At 42.7% G+C, this 20,307-nt stretch overlaps 1 protein-coding gene across 2 annotated transcripts; it reads right to left on the bottom strand.

Annotated features, from left to right (window-relative positions):
• Positions 1 to 318: 318 nt before the first annotated feature.
• CLPX (caseinolytic mitochondrial matrix peptidase chaperone subunit X) lies at positions 319 to 19,786 on the bottom strand. Of its 2 annotated transcripts, XM_042875865.1 has the most exons (14): positions 19,685 to 19,786; positions 16,130 to 16,290; positions 14,646 to 14,763; positions 10,616 to 10,770; positions 9,676 to 9,835; positions 8,124 to 8,165; positions 7,483 to 7,659; positions 6,647 to 6,811; positions 6,216 to 6,304; positions 5,546 to 5,710; positions 4,540 to 4,839; positions 3,508 to 3,600; positions 3,159 to 3,265; positions 319 to 2,137 (listed from the first exon to the last, which is right to left on the bottom strand). In XM_042875865.1, exons 1-14 carry the CDS (start codon positions 19,752 to 19,754, stop codon positions 2,047 to 2,049), a joined length of 1,893 nt encoding a protein of 630 aa, XP_042731799.1. In that variant the 5' UTR covers positions 19,755 to 19,786; the 3' UTR covers positions 319 to 2,046. The 2 variants fall into 2 exon arrangements, with proteins under 2 accessions (XP_042731799.1, XP_042731801.1); XM_042875867.1 differs by lacking the exon at positions 8,124 to 8,165.
• Between the last annotated feature and the right edge of the window lie 521 nt (positions 19,787 to 20,307).

The raw sequence follows: 20,307 nt of genomic DNA, 5'->3' as shown, positions 1-20,307 counted from the left end.
AGAATCACCTGCACCGCTCGGATCCCCCGCCCAGCTATCAGCGCGCCCCCACCGTGCCCGCAGGTCCCCTCAGGCACAGCCGCCCCTACCGCCCAGGCGGTCCGTGCCCGTGCCTCACCTGCTATCCAACCTGAGCTTCCCCCGGCACAATTTCAGGGCATTAGCTCTCACCCTAATTTATTAAAACCGAGTTAAAAGAGCCTCATCGCCATCACTGAGCTCCTTTGGTGTCCATCCGTGACTGAACAGACCTGAATTCCGATCCCAGGCTAAGCAGCAGCTCTGGCCGCGGAGCAGCAGGGATGACACGGCTCCAGCTCCCAGTATTCATTGGTTTTATTCAAACTCCAGCAGTGAGGTACAAACTGCAGTTACACAGCATTTGTTTCCTTAAAAACAGTTCTTGGTTACATAATTGCAAATAATCCCAAACAACTTCCAAAACTAAGTTGTTTAACAGTTCTGCCTAGAATGGTGGTTATTCTTCTTTTCAATCCATTTAAAAAACAATCTGATTAAAGAGCTCTGAGTTAAAAGCGAATCTATTTCTCACTCTACAAAAAGGAAAATGAGGACATGTTACAGCTCACCACAGATTCCCATCTGAGGCGACGAAGCTTCTCTAGAAACACTCCCAATTCTAAAAGCAGCTTTTTCCAAACCACAGATGGGTGACTGAACAGAAAAAGGTGGAATCCTAATGCAGTACCTGATGCATCTGGCTCACGCTGCTTCCTATGGAAGAACACAACGATTACATGACTGTCACTTCAAATTTACATGACAAAAATGAACAAAAAAACGAGGGCCAAGCACCCACAGAACCCTTCCCTACATAAAACACCTACAGGGTGGAAAAGAATGAGACAAGTTTTCTGTAAAAAGCACGAGTTAAATCTTCAGAAGGGCTCAGGAAAACCTCAATCCATCACTGAAGGACAAAACCGAGTTGTAAGCAACAATTTTAATTCCTGAAACAGACTGAAAACGTACAGGTCCAACTGGGTTTTTACAAATGCTTTCCTAAGGGACTGAATTCATTTGGATGTAGAACAGGAGGACTGCTTTGCTGTGAGCCTAAAAACCAAAGACAAAAGCACAAGATGCAATACTATAGCATTTGAGCGCATAACTTAAAAAGCACTGCCGTGTGAACACTCACTACTGATTACATCAAAAATATTATACACTTACTCTTTGTCTCTTAACATTATAAGATAGGTTGGGCAAATACCTGGCACCAAAAAATTGATGCATGATAGTTCCAATACGTTAAACAAAATGTACTATATTAGAACATTAATATTTAAAAATTTATGCCAACTTGTCATCCAAACTCTGGCAGCTTAGCACTCCCTCAATTTCATTTACCCTTCTGGAAAAGTGAGCAAATTATTGTCTTCACCTTCATCCGCAGCATTTAAGGTGACCAAAACTTTCTCCCGATGGAGAGGTGAACAACAGGATGTATTCAGTATCCAATTTAACTAACAAGCCAGTGGTACATTTTTAGCAGTATTTCCCAGCACTGTCTGCAGTGCTTTTCAGAGTCCTGGTGCAAGGGCTTCCCTTCCAGCCCATGTAACAAGTCACTCCAGCACTGCTGGCTCCCAACACCAGCAGAAGTCTAACACTGCATACCCCCTCAGGAGCTGATCATTTGTTCACCCTCTGCTAATTATTAAACTTGTTTTCCCATTTGTAGAGTAGCATTACTGTAAAATCTACCTATGGCAGCACCTGCATTGCTGTTTACTTTTTAGAAAGAGCAATCCAGGTGTTGCTGTATTTGCTATGTTTTAATTGAACAAGTGTAGTATACAATTTATATTTGAACATTATGCCATTCAAGTCCACACAATGTCCATCGAATAAATCAATGTGATGTTACAGTAAAAGACATGATCTGATTTATCTGGTAAGGTTCCTCATCACGTATCGTATCCGAGACAGATCCAATGCTGTTAGTATCAGATTGTGAAGCCAGAGGCAAATCCTAAGGAAATAACCAAGTGCGCTTTTTGCAGGAGAGCATTCTGACAGGATTTAATGGTGAGCAGCATCTGCTTGTTGAGGCCAGCCGTCTTCCTCAACTCCAGAGTCATATTCTTCTTCAGATGAATCTTTAGTGGGAGCCCTATAATTAAAATGAACTCATCAGATACTCTATAAATGGAGGAGAAAAAGATGGAGACAGTTTCCATATCTTGTGGGCAACTTGCTACCTGCAAAGTGCCCTGATGAAAGCTGTTCAGATCTCCATCTGTTTAATGACCTTTTGATCTGAAAGTGGTGCTATGCAGATTTAGTAAGCTCGTTACTGAACGCCAATCCCAAGGCTCATGAATTCAGTTAAGTCATTTGATTTCATCAGTAAATGTTAAGTTTTCAGCAGACATGAGCGCTGCAAAGCAAGCCATAATAACCTTTCCCTTGGGAAATTATGTGCATACAGACAAATGCAGAGCACGCACCTCAGTGCACAAAGTCCAAGTGGACCAAGCTCAAGTTCCTAAATATCATTCCTCTGTTTATTTTAACCTGACTCATCCCCCTCAACTCCACTGCTTGGCCATTAGAACTATTACTTTTTAAACCTATATTTGTCCAGTGCTTTCAGTATTCCAGCACAATATAATCTTTATGACTGTCATTATTTTAACGAGCTCAGCCAATCAACAGATTTTATTTTATTTATTATTATTATTATATATTTTTTTAAACACTCTACTCCTCCAAGCACAGTGGAGGAGAAAGCTTGCTGCAGCCCACAGCTTGCATTCGAAGTACCTCGGAGTGGTAGAAGTTACAAGGAGGAAAAATTCTGCTTCAGAATCTTGCCTACATTTAGAACTTCAGGTTTTTTACTGTTATCTTATGATGCTGATTGGTTCCTTTATTTCTCCAGGTACACACACACGAGATTTAAAGAAACTTCAAACACAAGGTTTATTTTTTAGCTTCTTTTTAAAAACTAAAGCAATACAAACCCAAAGTTTCTAGGACAGAATAGGCACTAACACAGCTGTGTAGAATACACAGATACTGGATTCTTTTTAGGTTGTGTGCACGGTTCTGTGCTTATGCACTTGTCCCTGTGACAAACATCAGACCATTTGCCTAACTGTTACTCATCTGACACTTCATTATGGCTTTACCTAACGTATCCTGGCTCTTTTTTGCCTTCTACAACATCTTTGTCAACTTCCACGCATACAATGTCAGAATTGGGCACTTCAAACATGGGCTCCAGCAACAGCTTTTCCTACAAGAACACAAAGAGAAGAAATATTTAGGTATGGTGTCTTCTACAGAGAAAAAATACATACAGCCACAGATTACAGATACACATACAGACAGAGTGATTGTCAGAGCTAGAGGTCTTCTTGGAAGAGATCCGAATGCACACGTTTATAAGCAAGGTGTTGATTGCAAACTGCCACGATGAGGGCCACAGAACCGATATGAGAAGGTTCACTTACACAAGATGAGACTTGATTTACTCACCATTATAGATCGCAGACCTCTTGCGCCAGTTTTCCTCTCCAGGGCCAGTCTGGCTATAGCCTTCAATGCATCTTCAGTTACATTCAATTCACACTGCACACACAGAGAGCAATTTCAGTTAACATTTCATTTATAATTCAACAGCACTTCAAGTGTAACAGTGCAAGTATTTGTCTTTCACTTGTTGCAGACCAGAATGGTTAACATTTAAACTACATAAAACTTCTGCTACACTTCTGTTACACCTGAAGTTACCACTAGTGACCATCCCTTTACATACAACTTCTACGAGTGCTGAAGGGACAGAAAGACAAGAATAGTGATTATAGACAACTACTGAATTCACTCTTCAGTTACTCGTGCTCTGCAGATCTCCAAAGCACTTCACACACTGCAAATAGCATTTAAAGAAAAGGCTTGGAGAGTAAGGAAGAATGAAGAACTGATGATCAGAATACAAAGGCCTCCTCACCCCCTAGCCTTAAATCACTGAAGTCAAGGCCCTCTCCAACAATTTGAATCAGGAGTTGAAAAAAAATATTATGCATATATCTGGGCACTTCCACTCAGTGAAAAACTTCCCTTCAAAGTGAAAGCTGCCCATTCTTCCCTTTTTTATTTTTTGAATGGAAAGGAAAGGTGTTTTAAAGAACAAGCATTAACCAAACAAGCTGGACACATAGCCTTGAAATGACAGCAATTAGGTAAAGAGAAGACGACGCTACTTCATTCTTATGTGTGTTGTGAAAAAAGAGCATCAAATTCTTGTTCAATGTTCTGTAAGCAGTGTCCTCACAGAACACTGGCCTAAACAAGCAATCTGCAAGTTTTTAGAGCTTACCTGTCTCAGTCTGCTATTTCTTTCCCTACAAAGCTAGAAAGTACGTAAAGTCACTTTCCTCAGCCACAAAACAGACAGTGCATCTTTAGAGCGAGGCAGCTTTTTAACCTTATTTGTACACAGGACCATTGAAAAGCTGTCATAACATTATTTGTACACAAGGCCATTGAAAAGCTGTCACAAGGTCCAACCTTATCCATGCTGAATAATGCCTGGTACTGGGGAACCACAGCGTTCCGCGGCTCCGTGAGAATCCGTACGAGGGTTTTCTCATCCAGGCTGTGCAGAGGAACCACGACAGGCAAACGCCCCACGAACTCAGGAATCATTCCAAACTCTATGAGATCTCTGGCCTCCACGTGACGCAGCAAGCGATCCTTTTCTTCAATATCTTCATGTGTGTTGGACTCTCCACTTATATTAGCGAGATCAGCTGCTGCTGCAGCCCTTCTGCCTTTCCCCATGTTAGATGGTGTACCGAATCCTAAATACTGCAAAAAAGGAAAAACAACAACCTGAAGTGCCTATGAAACTATTTCAGTTTCTTTATGTAACTAAATCATGTTCCAGCTCCATAAAGAAAAGGAATAATTACATCATTACACGTTACTTTAAGCTGAATGAATGACTATTAGTGAAATTAAAGCCCTGGCACACAATCAGCTCCTTATAATACTTGATTGCCACTGCAAGGCATTAAGATGCTTGACTGAATAAGAGTAGGTTTTTCTTTAATAAAAGAAAAGTGACACATCTTAAGACATTTCCAAACCTCTACTGATATGCAAATGTTTTCTCAGCTTCATACTTGGCACACTCCCAATGAAAGAAATCCTGTTATCACTGCTAGAACAATGCGTGTCTTGTTCTGTTTTTAAAGAAACACAGGGTATTGCAACAGATTAAGAACTGCACCAGCAAGTGTTCTGTCAACAGCTTAACCTCTTTCTTATTGCAAATGCTAAAAAATTCCCTGTAGAAACAGAGACTACTGCAAGCTCCTTAAGCCTACTAACAATAGGTTTGCTCTTTGCTACCTTTCTTAAGCCTCCCTGACCTGAGGTAACAGATGGAAAACTGCTGCTCTAGGCACAAACTTACTAGATTTACAAGTATAGCAAGACCTTCAGGAGCCAGTGCTGTGAGTGGTACTCAGGATAACAACTTCTCAGTTCAAATACAGCCTGCTGTACTCACTTTTTCATTTTTCCTCCTGCTGATAATTCTGTCCAGGCCATTAAAAGCACCAGAAGCTACAAAGAGGATGTTTGTTGTGTCAACCTGCACCGTTTCTCCACGTAGTTTACGTGAATTCTTCTCTGGAACATTTACTATTGTGCCTTCCAGCAATTTTAACAGGCCCTGAGGAGCAAAGAATAAGCAATAAAAAAATTCACACAGCAGCATCACACACAAAGGTGTACAGATCCCACACTGTGTGTATCTTCACAGGTGTACTCACGTGTTATCATTTCCTATGCCCACATACTATCAGTAAAAGCTTAAAGAAATCAGTTTTCAATGAGAAGCAATCCCACTTACAGACAAAAAACCTTTGAATGCCATTCCCATACACCCAGCCAGTGGCACGCAGTAATGAATTGAGGGTTTTGCCAAAAACAAAACGCTCTCCATTACTGCCTCCATGAAGCAACTTCCTATCCGAATGCTGCAAGGGTGTTTATAAATTAAAACTTCCCTGCAACGTGGTCCTAAGTTGCTCTGGGGATTTTTTGAGAAAAGAGATTCAAGAGGAAAAGTGAGAGTTTCAGGGGTTAATCATGAAGGAGCTGATCCATGCTGTTTGACACATCAGACTTGATGAACAGTTTGCTTATAAAGTAAAGCCACTGCACTGAGTACGTACTTGTTGAACCCCTTCTCCTCCAACATCCCGTAACTGATGAATGCCAGGAACACTGCCAATCTTATCCACTTCATCCAGAAAAACAATTCCTACAGTTAGAGAAAATGGACTTAAGGAAGATTCTACTTCTTAAGACAAGCAAAAATTTACACACTGGGAAGAAAGCAATTTAAGTTAGAGTCTGTTCTACTTCTGTATTTCAGATTGCAAAAATGTACGACCAGAATACATAAACAAAGCTAAAACAAGAACTAGAATATATGTTTATAGTTCTCTTTATGTTTATAATTTCTGCTTTGAAAGTAGAAGAATTCAGGTACATGCCACAAAAATATAGTTTGCAGAAATACTGATGATCTGCGAGTTCACAGCACCTAAGTAAGGTTAACATAACTTGCTCATGAACTTGAGAAAACACTGTGTAAGTTTACCTTGCTGAGCTTTCTCTACGTTGTAGTTGGCATCTTGCAGCAGTTTTGCAATGACAGATTCAATGTCTTCACCAACATAGCCAGCCTGAGTCAAGGTAGTACAGTCACAGATAGCAAATGGGACGTCCAGGCATTTCGCTAGAGTCTGAGCCAGCAAGGTTTTACCTGGTGAAATAAAACCCGTATGTTATAACTGCAGGTAGTTCTGCAGAGCACACAAAGTCAACTATTTATCAGAGGATTGCCACTACTGTGATTAAACACTGAAAATGTTACCAGTATATTCATAGATGCTCATACAAGAAAAAGTTCCCAAGTCAGACAGCGTTCACAAGCAAGCTGTAGTTTTGAATAAGGCCAATCCTGTACTGAGGCAGCTTGAAATGCATACTGTACCACAAACAAAGGATCACACAGTACACAAAACAAGATCCACGTACTTGAATAGACTACAGATTACATCAATCAATAGTCCTTTGCAGACACTCAAAGTGCAGTGCAAAGTTCCACTGCTCCTTCTTTGGAGAGAAACAGAAGTACCATATTACTGAGTGAGTGCTCTCTCAGATAACCTGCAAAACGTTGTGACATCAGCCCACTTCCTAAGAACACACAGCCACCGTTTCATTTAACCACCTGTAACTGATCTGTCCCAGGGGTGAAAGATCACTTGAACTGCATCACAACTTGCCTCCTAGAAAGCAGACAGACTTTAGAGGCGTTTTGTTTCAGCGTAACAAAGTTGCATCTTTTAATCAGTCAATACAAAAAGGCATTAAAATACAATTTAAAAAGCAAAAAAGAATTAAGACACATAAAATCACACAGCTGTATACCTGATCCAGTTGGTCCAAGCAGCAAAATATTACTTTTTTCAAGTTTTATGTCATCGTTGGGCGAATCCAGTACTTCACCTCCCCGTTTTTCCTGAGGTATCTGCTGGTTCATTTGTTGCTGCATAGATGCTCCCAAAGCGTTGCCATGTGGACTAATCCCAGCAATCTGCAGCAGTTCTGAAGAGAATAATGATAGCACTGTTTGAGCACTGCAAGGCCTATCAGTACCTTCCATACATAACAGCTTTCTGCTCTGTTCTGCAGATCTACAGATACAGCCATTTGTACAGAAATTTAGAGAGGACTGCATAAACTTCAAGCAATTACTGAAAAAACACAGCTTTCAGTTATGCTTTTGTTTAGTGCACATAGGAAGAGAATCTCTAATGGCACAGCATATTACACAGAAACATTCCTCCTTACACTTTGCTGCTTTCCATACAAAACCAAACAGAGTCAGATCTTAAACACCTCACCCCCCCCCCAAAAAATGCTCAGTGTCATCAATTAAATTTAATAACAAAAGGGAAAAGTGAGCAGGATTTTTACCCAGCACTTGTAGTGGTCACTAAATACTATTCTATGTGAATATCAAAAGGGTAAATATTGCAGAGGAGGACATGAGGAGAGAGATCACTTACTTGTAAATCTGTACTCATCCTCCCGTCTTCTGATTTCTAATTCTAAGAGAGAGGATGAAAACAGTAGTGAAAATTTATAAAATCTTACAGCTTCTCTACCTCTTGCCCTCTTCTGAATACTTATCATTGATGTGTATCAAGGACTTTAACAAGAAGTCCCCACAAGTTTGTTATTATTGCCATCAAGTTTAGCCCCAGGTTCAACATGCATGCTTTTAATTAAAGTGACAGCAAGCTATTTATTATGTAAGACATTAACACTGAGACCTCTACATGGATTTTTGTTTTAGAAGCACTTGCAGAAAAATAAAAAGATATATATATACACACACACACACACACCATAAGACGATTCTGCTTGGAAGAGACTTAAAACTCACACGTTTATATCTGAGTGATAGAATGGCAGATGAAACATATTTCAAAGTATTATGAACTGCAAATGTATAAATCACAAACATCCACTGGCAGTTTCTCTGAGTGCACACAAAACTTCCTGCAGAGGATCAGGAACTTTCACAGGCCAGGTACAAAACAGTGCTGCTAAGGTTCTCCCCTGCATATTCGAGGTTTTGCTTGTGCTGTTTTTTGTTTTGTTTTTTGAAGTAAACTCAAGAAACAAAGATTCCTTTTCTTAGCATACTATTCATTGCAACGCAGAACAGAACACCTTAAGAAATAAACAACCAAGGTACGCTTTGAATCAGGAACAGCCACTTAATCCTACTTCTAAAAATAATGCAGATCAACACAGCCCCATATTTACTCAGCAGCAGAAGTACTGCCAAGAGGAGCTCAGACTCCACCTGCTAGATATGGAACAATGCTACGGTGACCAACAGGCGCTGCCAACAGCAGCCATCAAGTTTAGGAAGGTAACTATTCAGCAAATTCTCTATGCAAAATATTGTCTGTGTGATCTGCGTGGCTGCCTGCAGATTAAGCAGCAATTAGATTAAGATATGCAGTAAAAGAGATTGGAAGTAAAATCTGTAAGTTTATAAAGGAAGATACCGAATAATGTGTCAGTAAGAAAAACACTAAACATTTAGTAGGGTAGACAACACCTGTGAAATCATGAACCTTCTGGACTGCTGTTTAAATAAGTCACAGAAAATTATTTCTGTAAAATCTGAATTTCACTGTATATACTCTTTAATAATTCAAATTACAGAACACTGAGCATCAAGTGAAGCCATCCTTAGGTGAGATTTCATTAACTCACCAGTGCAGTATTTGCTTATCCCACTTCACTATATTTAGACAGTGAAAGCAGTCAGGTTCATCACTTCTGAGCTTTCATACACCGTTAAGGCAGTAATTTGCTCACATGCAATGTTTTGAAAATGCTGTGTTTTACCTAAGAATGCAATGTTTGAGTCTATCAACAGCCATTCTGGGAAGCTTTGACATTTCTCTCCCTTTGGGAAACACGTGTAAAATATGTACAGATTGCAGCTCAGCTACTACCATTAGAAGGTCAAAAGTATGAGGCAGGGTTCTGAAATGGTGGATTTTATTTGAACAGAAGAATAGAAAACATCACACAAACCTCTTGGTGTTAGAGAAGTCTGCTTCTCAACTTCAGCTTGCTGTCTCAGGTTAGCTGGGATATTGTTGTAGATCCTCTTGTAATGATTATACACAGCAACTGAGAGCACCTTCTTGGCAAAACACTGACCAACAACGTATTTGTCGAGGTAGTTATAAATCTGAAGAAGTGACTCAGTATTAGTAACAGTTCTAAATAACTGTGCAGAAATTCAGAAGACAGCCTTTACAGGACACTCAAAACTTGACTGCAGTTTTAGGGCTTTTTTTGTGTGCGTTGAGATTTTGACACACATTCTGAGAACTTCCTAATTAAGCACAGCTGAACCCTGCATTTCAGAACAGACCCCACTGCAGTCCATGAGGAAGTGAGAAACACAGTGAGCTCCCAGAATCACACAGAGTCACCAGGGTTGGAAAAAACCTACAAGATCATCCAGTCCAACCATCCACCTATCACCAACAGTGCTCCTTCACTATCTAAGGAAATCAAATGATGTAAGATGGGTGCTGCAGTAGACAGGTTGCAGCCACACGCTAACTTGCCGTAATTCTCAACCAAAAAGAAGTCAAACAAAAGGTTTTGCAATTACAGAAAGAAGCTGACAGTGTGGAATGTGAGGCCATGGCAAGAAATTAAGGATACCATGGCTGGAGAGGGTTGAGGTTATCTTAAGGTCACAAGGAGAAAATTAAGGTACTGCATCTCAGTCACAAGACAAAGGCAGAGGAAACCGAGCCCAACTCCTCTTATGGGATCTACTGTTTCTTTATCAGTGCTCTGCCAGGTCACAAAGCTCTCAAAGGTTTAATCTTGAACTCATCATCTTTATTCCTCGCTGCTCTGTCACGGTGGACCATTACACCCAAAGCAGATTAAGAAGTAAAGTACTGCAGCATGCTGTAGTGCAAAGGAAAGTGGGGTACGACAAGGACCGTACCTTTTTGGGTGGAGGAGGCGGCTTCTGCTGGAATGCCAACTTCACAGCTTCTGCTGCTGACTCGGGCTCCTTAATGATGCTCTTTTTAGTGTCTGCCTCTGACAGTACAACAAAAAAATGGTGACACTTTTCACACTTCACGAAACGGGTGGAAGCTGTGAAAAAAGAGAATCCAAACGGTAAGAAAAATCACTTGCTCATCCCAACAAGAGACAGCCTGGGGACGCAACAGGTGCTCAGGATGCTTTGCAACACCTTCTGCTTAGTTTTACTGTCTGTCCTTACTTTCAAAAGCCAAACCCTCCTACTGCCAACTTTGTGAATTATTTCCTCAAAGAGCCATGTTATGTGCCAACACTGGCTTCAAGAATTGCACAGCAGAACTTGCACTACTACTTTACTACTTTCAGAAATCCAAGTTGAAATAACCCAAAATAGGCAACAGAAAAAACAAGTTTATAACCTGAAATAGGTCTAACAATACCAATGTGTTCTGTTAAATACAATAAGACTGGTTTAAACTAAATATGCTAGTGAACTTATTAAATTAAAAGCAAAGTGAATGCAGCAAGACAACCACAGGAAAATCTTCTATGTCTGAACTTCTGAACTCATAAAAAGCTTTCAGAAAATGGCGTGTACAGTCCAGTACAGCTGATTCTACCAGCAGCCTCCAGCCATACACCAGCTGCTTATTTATAGCTTGTTTTTGCCTTCCAAGGAGCTGGCATCAGCGTTAATATTAAATGCACCTTATAGCTGAGTAAAAAAAGACCAGACTACTTAATAAAACAGCAATCATCACAGCTGTAGTGGAGTTAATAAATACTACAGAGAAAATTCATACAACAGCTGACAAGTTCCTCTGGCAACATTCCAGCTGTTATCTACCTGATATGAACGCAATCACTGGCACACATTCACCTGTTTTAGCTCTTACTGAGTCAGAGCACAGCAGGAAGACACACTCCCAATGCTCACTCACAAGAGCCCTGCTCTCCTTTATGCCTGCAGAGCCACAAGGCTGCTGTCCTTCCTTCTGCAATGCTAGCAGCCTGGTTAGCAAGGAGTAACCACAAGAGTACTTGTCCCCTTTATAGATCCACAGGAATGGTGGGGGGAAAAAAAGAAAGCGACTGAACAGCAAGCTGTAAGAATCCAATGCTCTCTTAAAACATCATCCACTAAAAAAAAAAAAAAATAAAAAAAAAATCATTGTGCAGAGTACACTTGCCTCAATTATTCCAAGCAGCAGACAGGAAGGTAAATTAGAAACCTTTCCTACTTTCAGTGAGACTCACAGGGTCAATAGGTACAGAGCAGCTTTGATGTGTGGGAGGCCCCAGATTAACTTGGTAACCTCCCTCAGCTGGCAAAACACAGCAGTGGAGGGCAGCTCCCATTGTCTGCACAGCACTGGGAAACAAGCATTGGTGCGTGCAGTTACAGAAGTTCTACTGGGTGGCAGAAGTTTTGAGCAGTTTTCTAGGGAAATCACATCCCAGCACTGCTGTTCTCCTAAAAGTGAGCACAAAACTTCAAACAACTTCTCTGTTCTTAAATACCAGTGTTCTTGTACACTGCTGGTTGTTTTTGTATGCCATGCTTTACGTGGTGAGTTGGCAAATACACAAGAACACAGGGAAGAGCTTTCAGGCCAAATTATCTCACTGTCATTAAGATATTTGCAAATACTTATTATGTAATAAGAAAACAAGCTGAGTGTTGTTTTTGATTCAGGCAACGTTACCATAGCGTACCAGAGGCTGTGTTTGTACACAGTTTCCAAAGCACACACAAGCTGATCCTGTCAAAGAGAAATGCTGGGTATCTACAATACACACAGGAAGTCAGAGCAAGAGAATTCATCCCAAAAACACTTGTGGGGCTGAGACCAAGGGCTACCAAACTGCTAAGGTAAAAGGACATCAGGGGAGCTTCTACCCCGTGAAAGGTAGCAGGAAAGTCTTGCTTTTGAGGATGAGAGTTCATGGTGTCAGCTGAAGGCAGCAACAGCAGTGCCTGCTGAAGGCTTCTTGTGCCAACCAGCTTTAAAGCTATTAGATTTCACTCCACCTCTGCAGCTCACGTCTTGTTTCACTCATCACAAAACTCTTTGCATAGTTTGGCAAACCAAAGCAGCACAGGAACTGCTGAGGAAATATGTCAAGCACACAACTCTTGATTTGTTTCATTCTTCCTTAGCAGTTTGTTACTGCAATAAAATGAAGCGACTGCTAATTCCTTATTTTCCTTTTGGCTCTCAGTACATAATGCTCTGCAGCCTGTAATTCAAACCGGAATTGGTTGAATTCATTAGTTTTGCTAAGCAATGTTGAAGGCCTATCTGAAAACTTAAAGTTACAATGTATAAGAAGACTTGAAACCCATTCATTTTTTATCAGTTTTTTTCCCTTTTTCTTTGTTTCTAGTATTTTTACAAGAATTAGAACTTATCCCTTTTGTTTTCCAACACCTTCACACCCTATGATTTGGCTGGAAGCTGCGTGACTGAATTAACAAAGCCAGAAAAAGACACACCCAGAGAAAACTTGAGAGCAATTATAAAATAAAATTGAAGACAAAGCTTTCAAGTTAACAACTAAGACTCAAGACTGCTGTTCTCAGAATGAGAAAGCCCACTCCAGCCCACTATTGGTGCCATGGTGCTCAGTTAGAATTGCTAACAGGCTTTAAAGGCTGTGCAGCCCTGAAGTCTGAGTAGAACACACAAGGATGTAAGAAGCAGATACACTCTGCTACCAACAAGCAGGCTTGCTCCTACTTTCTCCCATAATACTACTAGAAATTAATTCTCTTCGTAAGAAAGTTTTCAAGCATGTTTAAATATTCCTAGTGCTAATGAAAATAAACCAGGTTACATTTCTGCTGTGTAGGGACACAGCCATTATTCTACTCCACATCAATGCCTGAATGGTATTTCCAAATTAAAGGACAATACCCAAGGGATTCCATTTCTTGTTACATCAATTGTGTTGGATTTTTCAGAATGGTTTGTTGTCTGCAGTTTCAAATAAAAATACCCATTATTTACAAACAGAAAAGAAGAAACAAAACAGCTACCAATGATTGATCCTTTTATTTAAAGTACACCGTTGCTACACAACGGTCTTGTGATTCATGCTGCCTGATCATTTTAAATGAATAGCATGCTTTATACAAGCAGCAGTGAATAAAAGCACATCTGCTCATTCTCACTGTGATATTAACAACCATTTAACAAGTTAATGCTGCCCTTGTCTGAAGCTTCTTAGTGCACAAGACTGATTAGGATTTGGTACTTCCTCCTTGAGCCCCACCAAGTGACAATGAGTGTTTGCTTTCTGACACCTATTTTCTAGACTGGCCTCATTAGTGTTGAAAAAAGGAGAAACATCTTTGAGTGCAACAGAACCTGCAGCATAGCTGGCATTACTCTGAATTGTATTTCACAAGGCTGCTATTCCTGCTGGACATCAGGCATCCCACACACTTTGGGTTTTGTTTGCACTTTCCCAATTCCTGTTTGGAAGGCATTACGTGTTTGATTTTGTGACAAAACCCAACCTAGTAAGCCATCTGTCACGTGCTGATTCCTCTGCTGGATAACCACTCTGGTTTCAGTGCATACAGGATTAGTCCTGTTATTTAGTAAGCAGAGGACAGACAGTACTGACATTTACATCTATAAATGGACAGAAAAGAACTATTAGTAGTTAAAGCAGTACTGTTTACACAGGCATCTCTACGACTCCATAAAATGGAGACAAGCTGTTATAAACGAGCACATTCAAAATCACAGTCCAAATTCCACTATCATATTCTGCTCCACATCACAGGCAATTACACAAATGCATCAGACAGTACGTGCTTATTCCAACGTGGTCAAACTAAACTGTTTTTTCCCTCCCACATTGTGTAATTAATTGAAGTTCCACGCAGACTAAAACGTAACGACCAGGACGGCATCAGATCCTTAACCCAACCAGCCCTGCAGCCATCTATGAAGAAGGCACCCATCAGCACTTACACACGAAGGTCTCCACATGTGTGCACAGGTCTCCGCACTTGGGGCAGCGCAGCTGGTTCCCTCCTTTTCCAGAACTTCCAGAGCTCGACTTCTTACCTCCCCCCTCACCGACAGACTTCTAAAAAGAGATTTCCAGACAATTAGTGCCAAACAGCAGCGCTGTGACACCGGGCATTTGGCTGTGTTTGTGGAATCCAGCCACGTCAATACTGTAATACCTGTGTAATGAAATAACCCCTGTCAGGACTTTTGAAAGGCTTTGATAGCTCAGCAGCACAATAAAAGCAACCTGAAGCGTACGAGCACCTGCATTTCCCAGTTGCACCAATTTTGGATGCTCACAGAAGTATCCCATGTCTGCATTACAACTGCTGGATTGGCACTGTAATAATAGCTAGCTATGCTGCGTTAGGATGTTTTAACAGCACATTCCAACACAGTTTATACTAAGCACAGAGAAGAAAACAGTTCATTCTTATAGAGCATCACGTCACTATCAAAACTGTTTATTCTGAAGGTTCTGGATGCCACATCTCTTCTTGTGTCCTTGGCAGACGTCCCTATGCAGGCAGATGGCTGTAGGGCAGATATGCCTATAAAACAAGCATCTCAGAAACTGTTTGAAAAAAATCCTCTTCTGACCTCTAAGGCAGAATCCTGCTCTTTCTCCGTGTTGTGCTTTCAGTGGTATTTAATGTTAACTGGTAGCAATTAATTTTAGAGAACACCAAAGATCTCTCCCCTCTTTCAAGACACTTCTGCACTTTTTTAAGCCTTACGTGCCCACTTTTCCTCAGAATCTTTCTCAAGCACAGAATAATAAGAAAAAAAATCTCAGATTTCCTTCTTCGTTGTTCAAGTAAATTCAATCTGAAGCTTCAGAACACACCTGTGTCACCTGGACAGTCACTCAGATGACGTACCGCCATGCTAAGGCAAAAGTTATCGCTCAAACTCTCAAAACGTTATTTGCTGACTAAAGAGCAATTTTATTCTCAGGTAATTATTTATCTGAAGAAGCTGTTTATTAACTATAATTACAGAGAAAGGCCAGGATGAAAATAGATTAAAATTTACTTCCAAGAATAAAGCAGGTCTCCTCACAAAGTCGCCTTGTGACAACTGAAACACAACTACCAAACCAGAGCTGAGAAGGAACATTGGAAACTGTACTTACTTTTGAAAGCCCACTTGGCAGCAGCAGGCTTCTGAAGAACAGTTGTGATCACTACTCTTCCCTGAGCTGCTGAGAACTGTTGTGAATTTATAACATTCTACAGAGACCTCTGAAGTGTCCCCAGGCAAAAAGACTAATAGAACTAGGACAAGCATTACGGAACACTGATACAGTTTGTCTGCCGGTAGATTCACAGTAGAATTTTTCTTTGCTGTCAGCTGCAGCAATTTGAAGAATCATATCTACTAAAAACATTTAGGAAACATCTTGACCAAAACTACTGAACAGCATAACACACGGAGATTACCTTGCTTCCTTCTCCAGAGCCATCCTTGCCCGTGCCATCCTTTGAAGCAAAATACGCCGGTGTTTCTGAAAAGCTTCTAAGAGGAATCCGCCTGAGAGAACAAGTTTCAAAAGTCCCAAGTTTCCCCAGAACAGGGATGCGTGTACGGCCACAGGAAATACCTGGAAACAAATGAAGGCACAGAAGGAAAACAATTTCACCAAGCATTACAGCGTGGTGAAAATCTTGCCAGTATCACAGCAAGACAACAGAACACCTCGTTAGCATCTGACTCAAGCATGCTGGCTGTGACTGTATCTGCTCAGTTTCAATGCACTGCCTTATACTTTTACCCAGCTCTTTAGGGAAAATCAGTAAGATAAAACCAAACCAATGTTTTCCTCAAGCATACTCTGCTCAGAATGCAGTCTTTTACCTACATGTTAAGTACCTAAATTCTGGATCTCAATTGAAAATACCCCAGTTCTGACTCTGACATCACTGAATCCCAAAGCTGATTTATGTTAAATAAAAGCCACCAACAGCAGAACTCCGAGCAGCCACATTTCAGCAATGCAAAATGAATTCATTTCACCACCTTAAAGTTTACTCCATAAAAAGCTGCCAGATGGTCCAAAAATGACCTGAAAGTAATCCTATGTCCTCTGACGTCAGAGGGCTCAGAGTCCCATCGTGCCACAGGACTGGGAACATCCCGTGTGTGAAAGCAATCCTCAGAACAACCAGCATCCAGCTCCTGTGAAACCATCAGAGTGAAAAAGAGACCATTGGAACATGCCCTTACTGTGCAGCAGTTACCTAAGAGGAGCGTCAGAGGCCCAGCCCTTGTGCCTGGATTTGGATTTCACTGCGAAATCATTTCCAGGAATCGGAGGAAACGTCTGACACACACACACACAAAAGTTGTTGCAGGGGAAACTGAAAAGGCAGCGTTACAGCTGGCACACACTGAGCCTCTGCAGAGAGGCACAATAAATGTTAAACAGGGTGAATGCTGTGGACGTGGCTTACTGCCAACGAGAAGGAATACGTACTGAGAAACCAAGCGGCGTGTAAGGTTACACTCCATGCCTGGGTATGGGGTGAATCAACGTGTGTCATCCTTGTGATTGCAACATCTGGGCACAAACAAGGAGCCTGCAATCATTATCTTCCACCTTCCTTTTATTTAAACCAGCACTTTTTTGACTTGCTTCATGTACTTGACGGGAGCTCTGCATGTTACTGACAGAAGAGCTGTACAGTGACCAGGAGAGTTCAAACCTTGCTGCTCCTGCCTGGTTTTTGCTCTAAGTCAGAGTAATGAAAAATCTACAAAAAAGTCACTCAGAAAAAAAAAAATTGGCAATAGAAGCACAATTCATTTGCTCTGGAAGAAGTAAACATTTCTGGTTTGTTGTTTTAAAACGTATATGATAAATCCATGTGTAAACATCAAAAGAATTAACAGAATTTCAACTTCCCTGCTGAGAGACACTACAGTGTGGAAAAGCACCTTAGCTTGCAACATAGCACAAGCGATGCAAACACACAGATTGCTCCACACCAGAAACAAACTGCAAATGCTGGTTCAGTTTCACAAGCAGCTGTGCCCTGCTGAGCAAACCTGCACCCACAGTTTGGAGTGCTGAGTGCACTTGTCACTACCAAACACACTGTGCTGAGTGCCCAACGTGTCACAGCAGTTACACAGCACTTCCCAGTCCTGGGGGGCTTATTCCTCATAAATGGTTTCTTTACTGAGCTTCGTCTTGCTTCCTCTAAAGGGAAAGGAACAGGACATCTTAAAAAAAAACAACCACCACAACAAAAAAGCATCTCTGCTGAGTGAAAAACCAGTATCACAATTCTCCTGCCTACAGAGAACAAAGTCCTAATAAAGAGACTCAAACACTTTACTACCGCTGAGCGCTGTACAGGGACAGAAGGTGGCCAATTTTAATTGAATGACACAGAAGATGTCCTGAAAACACACTGGGTATGAAATGACATGAGAAGTGCCTGAGCTGATAAGCACCACGTTTCTGCTCTACCGATCAGCACCACCACAGCTGTGTGACTGCACCCAGAGTCTGTTGGGCTGCAGGCAATGGATCCAGGCAGCCATCCACCCTGCAGCAGTGCCTGTGCTGCTGACCCCCTCCCTCCTCTCTCTCACAATCTGGTCAGTCTGTAGGGTACAACATCAAACTGACCGTGCCGCGTGTGCTGAATTCTAAAGGGTACAGATTGGTTAAAGCAGAAGAAAACAAAGCCACATTACTGCTCCATCAGCTTCAGGCCCTGGGATGAAGCTTGCCGTGTTCAGCCAACCCAGAAATCTGAGTGATTCTTGCTTTATTATCTTTTGCAGACAGAACTTCATTGTGCAATTAAAGACTAAAGGAGGAAGAAAGTTATCACAATGACTGTCCTCCATAAGTAAATCCAAAAGCAATTCCAGCCCAGTGCTGGCACCTCCTGCTGAAGGATGCAGGCACTGTAAGGGTGCAGATACATGGCAGCACAGCAGCATTCTCACACACACCAGCAGTCAGGTTTGGGCACTTCTTGTAGCTATAAGAACACGTGTCAAACATAAGAGCTGTGGCAGCAGCAACAGCACCTCTCCATAACTTGCCTAGATCAGCAGGCTGTGACAAAACAGAAGGCTCCTTTACAACTTATTAAACATTGAGAGGTGAGGAACGAAATGCCAACCTTTGGGCCAAACCTCAAGTATTCTGTAAGAGTGTTTTGTCCCAAATTGTCACAGGGAGGCTGACAGGAGATGAGGCCCTGACAACCTCAAGTTTATACCAACTGCCACCACACCCATCAGCGATGCTCCACAAACTGATCTGTCACAACCACCAGAATGTGCCAAGTGAAGACTTTTATAAGCCCCAGGTAAGCAGATGCGCAATATGACTCCACAAATACATTCCAGCCTTATTTGCTTTTGTACACATCCCTCTGAAGGGGGGAAAAACACAAGCTCTGTTTGTTCCTTAGAAAGGCACAAAGAAAAGCAGTACTTCTGAGTTAAACGTAGAGCACTGCCTGTTTTCAGACTCCTCGTTCCCCCGGATTTGCGTGGCTCTGAAGGCCACGTTCAGCCCTCAGGGCAGGTGTCACACACAAAGGCGGGCGCAGAGTTCACGCCGGGGAGCCACGAACGGCCCTCTGTCCTATGAGCCCCAAAGCTCATTGAAAAGCGGGGAGGGCTGCGCACAGCAACAAAGGCACAGCACGAGGAGAGAGCCGGACCGGGGCGGAAGGCTGCAGCCCCCCTCGCAGGGCTGGCGCGGGCCTCGCGCCGCTCGCCAGCTGGACACGCTTTCCGCCAAGCCAGCACGGAACGACGCCAACGAGAGCCCGCTTCCCGCAGCTCCCCACAGCCCTGAACCTCCTCGAGGAGAGCGCTCGGCAGACACGGGGCCGCCCCGGCCCTTATCGCACGGCACCTGCGGCTCTGACAGCGGCCACAGCGGCGCGGGGAGGAGGGCCGGGCCCCGCGGGGCAGCGCGAAGGAGCCGGGAAGGGCCGAGAGGAGCGGAGGGTCGGGGCGGTTACCTCTCCGCGCAGAGGGCAGCGTAGAGCCCAGCAGGCGCGCGGCCGCGGCACAGCTGTGGCAGGCGGACATGGCGCGGCCGCGGCCCGGCCCGCTACCCCCGACGAGGCCTTCGCTGGCGGCGGAGCTGCGCGCCCCGCCCGCGGCGTAAACACCCCTTCCCCCCGCTCGACGCCGCCTCGTGACGTCACCGCGCACGCCTCTCCTCCTGCGGACTACCGTTCCCAGCAGGCAGCGCGCGAGGCGCCCCGTCTGAACTCAGGGGATGGCCGCCGCGCGGGGCCTTCTGGGAGATGTAGTCCTCGTGGGAGGCGAGGGAGCGGTGGGCCGCGCCGCGTTGCATGGTGGGAAGCGTAGTGCGGGCGGTGCGGCTGCGCCCTGCCGCCTCCCGGGGTTACGCGGCGGTGTCTGGCAATTCAGTTTCCCTTCGCACGTCAATTTTAGGTAATTCCTTACTTCTAATAGCAATTAACCTCGTCTTTTCCCAGAACTCCTGACATCACCACGTTGTTTTTCACTTCCCAATCTTAAATGCAAGAGAAATACTTTCATAAAGATTTTTTTTTTTTTTTTTTTTTCCTAAAAAGCCTTTCATAAAAATGAAGCTGAAAAAGCAGCTGGAAAT

This window comes from Lagopus leucura, unplaced genomic scaffold (genome assembly GCF_019238085.1).
Source record: "Lagopus leucura isolate 7727_CA_CO unplaced genomic scaffold, USGS_WTPT01 Super-Scaffold_100015, whole genome shotgun sequence".
NCBI classification, from domain to species: Eukaryota; Metazoa; Chordata; class Aves; order Galliformes; family Phasianidae; genus Lagopus; species Lagopus leucura.
The sequence above is the reverse complement of the archived record's forward strand: the minus strand, read 5'-3'. Positions and strand labels throughout refer to the sequence as shown.